At 35.2% G+C, this 10,668-nt stretch overlaps 1 protein-coding gene across 1 annotated transcript in view; it reads left to right on the top strand.

The window, feature by feature from the left end:
- Positions 1-6,603, top strand: part of ARL13B (ADP-ribosylation factor-like 13B) — a 37,982-nt gene extending 31,379 nt beyond the window's left edge. Inside the window, exons 6-10 of the mRNA XM_010017308.1 lie at positions 4-101; positions 1,271-1,502; positions 1,982-2,098; positions 2,563-2,631; positions 6,527-6,603. Coding sequence (XP_010015610.1) covers positions 4-101; positions 1,271-1,502; positions 1,982-2,098; positions 2,563-2,631; positions 6,527-6,603 — 593 coding nt within the window. The remainder of the gene's footprint in view (positions 1-3; positions 102-1,270; positions 1,503-1,981; positions 2,099-2,562; positions 2,632-6,526) is intronic.
- Positions 6,604-10,668: the final 4,065 nt, after the last annotated feature.

The following is a 10,668-nucleotide window of genomic DNA, read 5'->3' as shown; positions in this document are numbered from 1 at the left end:
AAGGGGAAAGAGAAGAAGGAAGATGCGTAGCTGATGAGGAAGACCCTGAGCCTGGGAACTCTGAAAACCCCTTCCAGCCTATATCTGCTGTAATCTCTGAGGTATGAGAATATGTGGAAATCTGGATCGTTTTAGACCTACCACTAACAAATGTCTGAGAGGTAATGAGAAAAATAGTTCACTTAAAAGAATTGTTCTAAGTTTGTATGCACAGCATTCATTTATTTATTTTTTTAATCTCATCAGTCTTGTTTTATGTGCATTGAATCAATGTTTTCATGTTAAGAAAATCCCCTGTTACTGATTTGGTGACAAAAAGTTCTGTAGACACAGTAAAATAAAGGTATTGTAAACAGCTGAGTGAACACATTTCCTAATGAAACTAATGGATATTCAGGGGTGGAAAATACTCAAGGTCTATTAGTTTCTTGTAAAGTGTTTTGGTGATGTAGTGAGTCATATAAATCTCCTTGACTACTTCAACTATTTAGATTTCTGAGCATAACCTGTTTTCTGTTGAAAACTGAGACAATTGAGGCATTTTCTTAGCTCTGAAATATGAAAAGTATATTAATATACAAAATATCCTTAATATGTGTTTCTGGGTTCAGGTAGTTCTTATTTATTGCACTGTATTGTTTTATTCCGTTGACTTGAGATAACATAATCTTGAGAAACACGTAGACTCTCAGTAGTACAAACATTTGCTTCTCTCGAGGACAAAAGTGACCATATCCATATATGTTCTAAAGTCAGCTACATGCACGGTAATACACTTAATAGTAACATACAGAGTAAGAGAAGAAAGGTATAGCTACAAGTATTGCAGAGACAGTGACTTGGTGATATTGAACCTGTGAAACAGCTTATCACTGAGTCTGTATGACACAATTGGTGTTTGTCCAAATCGTGGTAGCAATTTCTGCATACTTAAGCTCTGTGCATGTGTATTTTGTTTTAACTAAAAATATAATCCAACACATTAATAAAAGAGGAAGAAATGATGAGGCTTCTAACCTTCTGCTCAGGAATGTTGATGTTGCTTACATAGCTAGCTTTTTTGTGTGTGTCGTGTGATGAAAAAGAAAGCAAGAAGACAGCCTATGAACCTAAAGATAATTTCTTTTGCTGCTAATCCTTTTCTTTTTAGATGTGGGACAGAAAAGAAAAAGATTTTAAGAATATTTTGATTTTTAAAATAGTATTCCTGTCTTATTAGTCAGTTTACAGCATTACAAGTTGTTAAAAGAATTCTTATACTTTTTGTTAGAATGAAAAACAAATCGAAAAGGAAAAAAAGCGGCAAAGGTTGGAGACCGAAAAGGCTACAACTGTCTTGAAATCTCAAGCAGAACAAGAACAAATGGATGACCATCACTTATCAAGTAGCAGTAGCCAAAACACAAATGATAGTAGATTAGAAACATGCAATTCTACAACTACACAGCTTTTACATCATGAAGAAGGGAATGAGCAACAAGCCTCAGAATGCCTTGACTCAGGTGAACTGCTGCCTTTTAATGTGTCATTTTATGCTATTTTTCACATAGTTCCTCCATATGTCTTTATTATTTTTCATGAAACCATACATTAGTTTAATCTATTCAAAACATGAAAATGCACCATCAGGTTATTGTATTAGAAAATCTGCTTTGAAAAAGTGTGTGGTGGTTGGTGTGGCTGATACTGTAGCTGAAACTAGGTTCATTTTAATCATAATCAAATATGTGGTCCACTTTCTATCAGTACCAAGCTGATTCAAATTTCTTTATGAAAGCGTAGAGTTTGCATATATTTTATGCTTACAGTTTATTTTCTGTATCAAAATGTTGTATAAATTTTACATGTGTCATTGTTTTGTGTATAAATTTGGACTGAAAATGCTGACGTATCTCATCGCATCAACTGTATTAGAAGGTGATCTAAGATATTCTATGAATATGATTTATGATATGTAATGCTTTATTTCTGTTTGGTACAGATAACAGCAAGAAAAAAAGTAAAAAACCAAAATTAAAAAGGGGCCACAGAGTAGAACCTGTTAATACAGAGGACACTGTTCCCAAAAATCCTACACCACCACCAACTCTTCCACCAGGTAAGTATACTAACAAACAATAATCAATGATGTCTCAATTTGTGGTTATTAATCCTTTAAAATACTCACATGTGCATGATTAAATTGGAATGATCTTCACAGATATGCTACTATACCTTACTCTCTAGGAAATTTTTGATGCAGTTTTCCACTTCATGGTATAAGCTTTCAGCAGTATTGGTTTGATCTGCTCCATGGAGGAGGATGTTGTTGTTTTCACAACAAAAAAAAGTCAGAAACTTGACTACTCACTGATGAAAAAGTGATTAAAAATATCAGTATTTTTAAGGGTAAATCAGTTTATTTTTAGAGTATTTCATCATTATTCACCATATATACAATATATTACACACTTTTGTGATTTCTAAATGCTTTCATTTCTCCCAAAGAGAACTGGCTTCCATACATTTTGTCAGAATCAAGTGCAGTCGTGGCATGTTTTGACTGTCTTTGTTTTCCTTTAGTTGGCTGGGGAACTCCCAAACTTAATAGACTTCGAAAACTTGAGCCTCTTGGTGAAACACATCATGCTGGTAATTGAAAATGTTTTGGGTTTTGTACTTTTTTGAAGCATTCTCCTTTGTTTATTCACTTCTACATTCATTTCATTCTTCATCTCTTTTTTTTATTTCTTAATGCCAGTTTTCATTGACCAAAAGCTAACCTTTTTGCTTAGTAGAAAGCATCTTTTTGATTTTTCAAGTCTTACTAATTTTTTTTACTAAAAAGAGTTAGTTCTCTCATAAAAATTCACATATAGAGTTTAAAGTGGCACAGGTGTCAGAACCTATTAATGATCTGAAGTGATTTGCACAGCAGCATTTACCTAAATGTTATAATGTGCCATATAGCAAGAAGCAATAGGGCCAGTTACTTTGAGTCCAGACACACATTACATTCAAAATGAAAATTTCAAAGTGTATTTCCATTGTCCTTATGTTCACAGTTCATCATTATCTGATGCAATGAGGACAGGAGTTGGGTTACCTAGATACTCGAAAAAGTGTGAGATACTGCAGAAAGACCTAAGGAGAACTGCAGAGATGCAGTAGGGCTTATTAATTTGGTATCCATAGTGGCTCTTCCACATCCAGGCTGATCCTGCACTAAGCTGCCTGTTTGTTTACACACTGATCTTATGATCTGATCTGGAAGTGCTAATCGCTTCACAATGCTGAACCCAAATGTGCTCCATGTATTTTTGTAGTTCTGTGAACCATAGCTCTGCATCCAGATGAATTTGGTGCGTGTAAGCTGACTCCTTGTGTTGCCCCTTGACACAGTCCAAGATTTTTTTTCTACCCAACACTACAATTTCCATATGATTTTAAAAGCACAGTCTGTAAGAATTTTGTCATTGATTTGGGGGTGTTTTCTTGAGAGAAGGAAAGCTAAAGACATGTGGGCACCTCTGAATTAAGTGCATTATGATAGCTACTCCAAATGAGGGACTGCAGATCCCAGCTATGATGAAAAGCCCAACGTAAATTTGATTGCGAAAGTAGTGAGACTTCAAGCTGAGAACTAGGTTATTGGTCTGCCAGGGCAGGTGTCTCTGATAAAGCTTGGACTCTGCTGCTTCACTGTGAAGAGGCAGTGTCCCTGAAAGTTCACAAACTGGTGGGAGAAATAAGTTTAATAACTGGAAATGTTAAGGAGTACTAGGCAGATTCATGATTTCTCTCTTCAATAATAACTATTTTCTGGTTTTGGAAGACCATGTATGATAGTTTTTTATATGCTTATTGGTTTTTATATGCTCATATTCCATCTTTTTCTCATTTTAGGACAATAAATTCTTCATTTTTCTTTCATTTTTCTGTTTCAAATTTTGAAAAGCCAAGTGAATATGGAGACATCTGGAAGAATATGAGAGAAGGATAACCAAACTAAAGCAATGGGAACACATACACAAACTGAACAAATAGAACATTAATTGAGGAACTCGCAGAGAAAGGAGCTTAGTGTGGCTGTAGTGATCCTCGAGCTTAACCCTGGCTTGAATTGATTGCACTACTATCATGTAGTATAGCACCATGTGGACATACCTGCTGAAGTTCTGAAGTTCCAGAACATGGAGCTTCTCTGCCAAAGAATCAAAAGATGCCTAAGGGGGAATTAAGATCTCTAAAACTTAGATGTTTATTTTTTGCAGGAACGTAATTAATGTGCATAAAATGTAATTTGTAGTCTTAATCATAAAACCATCTTGCTCTTCTTTTTTAAAGGCATATAGAGAGAAGGCGGCAAGAAAGAAAAGCCAGATGAAGAGGTAGGGAGGGGAAGAAAGGGAAGAGGTGGTACTCAATTTTGATCTGTGCCTAAGGGAGGCGTTACATTTCGTAGCAAGAGCATGGGTGGGACAAAGAGGGAAAGAAAACCCACTTAAGCTTGGTTCCCAACTCACGGATGTGTAAGTTAGTAACAAGATCTGTGTTAATGTAGTCTATTTGTAAAATAAGGATAATAATCAAAGTATTTTGGAATGTAATGATGGAAAAGGGAAATGATCTCTTGACCAGACATATAGCCATTGAGATCAGAGGAAACTTGGAGTGGGTTTTTTTTTTTTTTAGATTCACTGAAGTGCACTTTTTTTCTATGGCCATACTGCATTCTGTTGAAGAATTTGCTTTGACAAACAGTTATTGGGCAAGGTGTTGAAAAGTCTTTGTATATGGGGCAAATGAGCACCTACCTTCATGTAGACCAGGCTGAAAAAACTCAGTTCCAGTAGGATGCCTAGTAGATACTTTTTGTCAGGACTCCAAGAAAAATTGTAATTGTCCTTAAGAGCAAGGAAAGAAAAAAGAGTATTTAACAGTCTGCTTTTAAAAGTTTAAAGAGCCTTGGTTATGCATAGAGGTCATTTTCAGGAGTACTCTCAAAGTCTATGTCCAAGAGTTTATCAGTGAAACAGCTGATAGCTCCTCAATAGAAGTCAACCCCTGAAGCTTCAAAACAGATACGACTTTTTGTAGTGTTGATTTCTGCTGGTCCATAGGAAAACACAGGAATAGGTGTTTGTCAGTATTCCCATGAGATCTAGTATGGGTCTTTGTCAGTTAGAATAGCAGTTATTCCTTTGGCTTTGTCTTAGAAAAGATTTTTGGGAGTGTCACAAATATGCGGTAGACCTTTCTGCTGAAATATGTGAATTAGTGTAGTGTGTGAGGTTAAAACAACATCCAAAGTTCTGGGTTTTAATGCTAGGTGTTTTCAGAGACATAAATCTGTCTTAGTGATTTAATGTGCAAGCTGAAAAATTCAAGTGTTGGTAAGCAGGCTATTTAGTATATATATTAAGTCATTTTTGTATCATTCTTAGCAGAGAACATTATGTTGGATGTTTAGGGAGAGTTAACAGACAGTGGAGTCAATTATACACTTATTTTCACTAAATACTGCAATTTTTTCCAGTCATGCTAATGATTTTAGCACAACACTGGGTAATGAGTGTCTATTTATTGTCACTGGAGGATATATTTGCAAGAATGATAAACCTCTTTCATTATAGGAGGTAAAATTGTCTGCCAGTTCTAAAGCCAGGCCTCAAGAAACTGACTAATAAAACATCCATTGTACAGGTTTTCATTTACACTATAATCATTTGGTTTGGAATTCTGTGTTGGCAGACCATCAAGGCTTTGTTGGGGAAGAGGTTGTCTGTATAAACAAACTAGAGATTTGAATGCTTCAAAAAGCTGCTTTTATTTTTTCTTGATTTCTACCTGTTTCCTCTTACCATCTTTCATGATATTATTTTATTTTCCTTGTGAAATGCTTGCATGTACCAGTCTGCATGTTGGGGTTTTTTTGCTCTTAGATCAATCACAGATGTATGAGAATACTTGTTATTCTCTTCTGGAGTGTTTAATAACTTTGTCTTTAACAATTTTACTACATTAAACTCCTTTATTGAGAAAAGGAAACATTGCACTTTCACCTAAAAATTCTTAATATAGTTCTTTCAGGAAGTTAGTATGGCTTTCCAGACAGATGCCATGCATGAATGGCCCCTAAATTTTGTATGCTGCATAGCTTTACTGTCACTTAAAACTTTATTGCAATGCAGACTTGACTACAGCAACATTCAAATTTTAATACTTCATTTCTTCAGTTGTTACTTAGACACCTTGGATGACTTATTTCCTATTTTTAGGAATGTTTACAGATCACCTTTGGGCTTGATTTTGCAAATGCTGATGATGTATAACAAAATGTAATTAATCCTTGTTTTGGCCAGTACACCTCCAGACATTAATTAGCACTATGTCTGAAAGTTGCTGGTAGGAATTAGCTCTAAACTTGTAGGCCACCTTGTTTTCATTAAGGAAGCAAGAATTTACCTTATTTAAACATCCTTTAAGCAAGAGAGATAATAAATGACAGATTAATGTGGGGTTTTTTTCTCTATTTTATATACAGATTTCTATGGAAAGCCTCTGCCTCCACTGACTATACGCCAAAGACCCAACAGTGATACCCATGATGTCATTGCTTAACTGGATCATAAATAGCATTTATAAAACATAATCAAAATATTATTTCAGAAATTTTTTTTGCTTTTGAAGGAAAATTTTAAAAATCACACACTTACCAGCTTGTTACAAAATAACTTGGTGACAATTAAACATGGAGGTCATTCTGTCGTATTTAGTGGATTGGACTGTCATTTACTTTTCTTATCACCAGCTCTTCTTCAGAATTTAGCATGAAATCAAGAAAGGTCTAGGTGTCCATGGATGCTCATATGAACATGGTATTGAATATTTATTGGGTTTACTTGTGAAAATACATAGCTGTAAACCTGAAGAAAAATATCTTCCAAGATCATATAATACTGGATTGTACTTTCTCACCCAGACCTTTCTCCAGGTGCTGCACAGTCGTTGGTATTTTTACAGCTAATAAATTATTCTAAAACATTTTGTAAGATTCATGTATGTTAGGGAGAATATAGGAAAGTTATGCAAAAAATATTGAGTATATTTTTCTAACTTTTTATAAAATTATTTGAAAGTTTGAGAGGACACATATACCTGCTACCAATAAAACAATAACTGGAAAGCATAAGAAAGCTGATAATCAAATGCATACAAATAGACTATGTTTGACTCTTACATTTCTCCTTAAGTAGCAATACTTTTACTAGGGATTACATTATCAGATGCATATTTCATATTTCTGGCAATCTGAGTGGGGGGGAAGGTAGAAAGGAAAGTTTAAGATAAATACTTTTTATACAAACAATGCTATTTGGATTGTCTGAAAGTTTTCTTATGTGTTTTCTTTGTTTTGTTAACCAAGTTTGCCATAGGTAATAAATTCAGTTGAAAAAGTAGAGCTGAATATTGTACTGTCAACTAAAACACACAAAAATTGAACATAGTGAAAGTTTTGCACTAATTCAGTCATCAGTTTTGATGGAAAACTGAATCAACCGCTATGCAGATAAGCTCCAGTTGTTTTTAATCTTAATAATTCTAAAATACCATCTTGAAAACTAAAGAAACCCCAGATTTTTAAGGACTTCTGTAATATTTCCATGCAATATGTCAAATTTTACATTAAATAAATCACAAGTGATACATATGCAACGGGTTACAGTTGGATATATTCCTGTTTGAATGTTTTTCCTCTAACACTGGAGACAACCATTGGTATATTGCGTATAAGGGTATATTGATACGCCACTTTTTTGGGGTTTTTTTTCAGCAAGGATAAAACCCCCATTCAAAGGTTTTTTGAAGCAGCAGTACTTGATGATGTTCTGTTAGGCTCTCAGTCTTCTAAAACATGGTATTACCAAATGATTTCAGTAGCTGTTAAAACAATGCAATGTATATATTCAGCACTTTTGACATTAGAAATCTTTGCCATACACCCCTTACAGCAATGAATTGCACAAATAAACATCTACCATATTAATCGAAATGCAATTATTAAGATTTTTAGAGTACGCTGGAGTGGGGGAAAAGAAAATCAGTCTTAAGAATATAAGTTTGGAATGAGTGGAGAGGAATACTCCAAGTTTGCTAATTTAGTGTAAGGATGAAACAATTTGTATGTGACTGTAAGCATGGGAATACTTTTGTTGTATTCTGATAGCGTCACATGATTCAGTTGGATTATTCTCAGGATTTAGTTATTTTCACTTCAGACAAAGACAATATTAAGTGGAGGGGAGGGGACACACCGCAGAAGTTTGTGTGCAATCTCAATCTTACTCTTTAGCTATGTTTCCACTTCAATTTTTTGGCATAAGGGCTTTATTTTTGCAGACTTACATATATATGATTTTTTTAACAGCTTCAGTTTCTAGAAATGTATTACCCTTTTGTTTTAACATTTACCAAAAATAAATTAATGGAAGTCTTTATAAAAAAAAATAAAGCTAAACACTGCTGTGGTAACAAAATTTGAGAAACGGAAATGTAAGATGTTGACACTTACATGTGAAACCTATGTTATGTGTGTTGTGTGTGTGGACACATGTATCAGTTTTGTTTCTGCTTTTAAAATAAATTTTACCAATATGTGACCAAATACTCAAATTCTTTTCCTACAGTTTTGTGTATTAATATGCTCTGTAATTTTCTACTACAGTGTTTTTTTCAGTAATTTATACTACCATGACTTTTTATTTGCTCAAGACATTTATATATAGAATAAAACTAATGCACAGCATCAACATGTTTCCCATATGGTCATAAATTCACAATTTTTTGGAAGCAAGTATAGTCATAAATGTTTAATGGCTGCCAGTCTCATTTACATTGCTAAAATGTACAAAATGAAGACCTTATAGACAGAATCTTTGCATATTTTTACAACCGCAATGTGGTCAGGTTTGTATTATCCGTTACGTTTAGTTTCACATCTGTGGCACGGTGTCTCCCTGTAAATAATGCATAGTGAGGGGCACTCACCGAGCTGAGACAAAAGCTCTGTGATTTTAGAGGAAGCTATTTGATAATCTTGCGAGATTTCTATTTCAATTCCACTGTCCTGATGGAGAACTGGAAAGCCTTGAAAGAAATACCTGCAGTAGACAGCTGATGCCAGCTTTCTAATGCCCCTCTTCACAAGCTGGTTATGAGGATCAAGATGGAAGCAGCAGAGGGCACCTGCAGCGAGGCTGGTGTGGTAAGGGTTATTTGCAACCTTTGAGCATCTCCATCACCCTGCTGGCTGTCACTGCAGCCGTGGAAGCCCTGTGCAAGAGGCTTTGAGCCCTTGGTATTGCTCACCTTCTGGGCTGTGAACTCCATATGAGCTTTATAAAGGCTGTGGTGATTATCCTTTCCTTGAAAGTCTAAGAACCGTAACTCTATTGTCTGGGGGGCTATCTGACACTTGAAAATGGATTTCTCAAGTTTTCTGTTTTAGATTACTTTTTAAATAAGGTTGCCAGAAGTGGTCTCATGACAATTTTCTTCTCCAGTAGAAACCAGTATATTTCTTGAAAACAGTTATTTTTGGAAAGAATGATGTAACATTAGGAAAGGTTGATGGACAGTAACATAGCAAGCAGCATAGGTGCTATTTTTTTTTTCTTTTAGATAACAAACTATTTTTCCAGTAAGGTGTTCTAGTACTTTATTTGAAAGCTTACTACTGTAAGTTCAGGATAACTGAAATTGCCATACTGTCAGTTAGCTTCCTAGCTTCTGGAATTCATTCAACTTGCATACTATACTAAACATATATATTTGCATCAATAGATGCATCTGTAAATGGAGTGAGGAACCTTATTCTTAAAGTAAGTGTAATTTGAGACAAGTTCATCTTTGGACAGAAGAATCTCTTGTCAGGTTGGTTTTGTGAGGGTTTTGTGTTGGTTTTGGTGGGGTTTTTTTTCCCATTTTCTCCTCCTACTGTTCACATAAGCTGTATTTTCTTACTTAGGATTGCTTTGGCAATTGCTTCATGGTAACAAAATCTGTGCTTTCCAAAAGATTTTAGGAAAGTGGACCATGGAATGGTTAGCAATCGCTGTATACTGCCCAGTCAATATGAACTTAAGATCACTTCAAATTCTCTTCCTGCTGGACTAGTGGGAAGATTGAGAGAGGGCCATATTGAGTGAGGATAAGTAACAAGATACGAAGTCCTTGCACCAAGCAAAGTATGTGTGAAGACCAACAAGGCTAAGTGGAGCTCAATGTGGGCCTCAAACCCACAAGCCTGAGATTGAGAGTCTCATTATACTGTCCCGGTTTCAGCTGAGATAGAGTTAATCTTAGCTGGTACAGTGGTGTGTTTTTGATTTATTATGAAAATAATGTTGATAACACACCAGTGTTCTTATTGCCAAGTAGTGCTTACCCTAAGTCAAGGACTTTACAGTTTCCAATGCTCTGCCAGTGAGGAAAAGCAGAAGATGGGGAGGACTTCAGGCTTACCTGAGCTGTGCTACTGAAATAATGATTCACTCATAAGCTACTCAATAAGAAGACTGAAGAGGAATAGGAGACTGGGGATTTTGAAGTATGCATGTACATATACATATTTTCTTCAGAAGGCAGTAGATTTTGCAGACCTGAAACAGAAGCTTCATCAGTCTT

The sequence above is a fragment of the Nestor notabilis genome, unplaced genomic scaffold (assembly GCF_000696875.1).
Source record: "Nestor notabilis isolate BGI_N333 unplaced genomic scaffold, ASM69687v1 scaffold14936, whole genome shotgun sequence".
Taxonomy (NCBI): domain Eukaryota; kingdom Metazoa; phylum Chordata; class Aves; order Psittaciformes; family Psittacidae; genus Nestor; species Nestor notabilis.
Note: the sequence above shows the minus strand (reverse complement) of the source record. Positions and strands in the feature narration are given on the sequence as shown.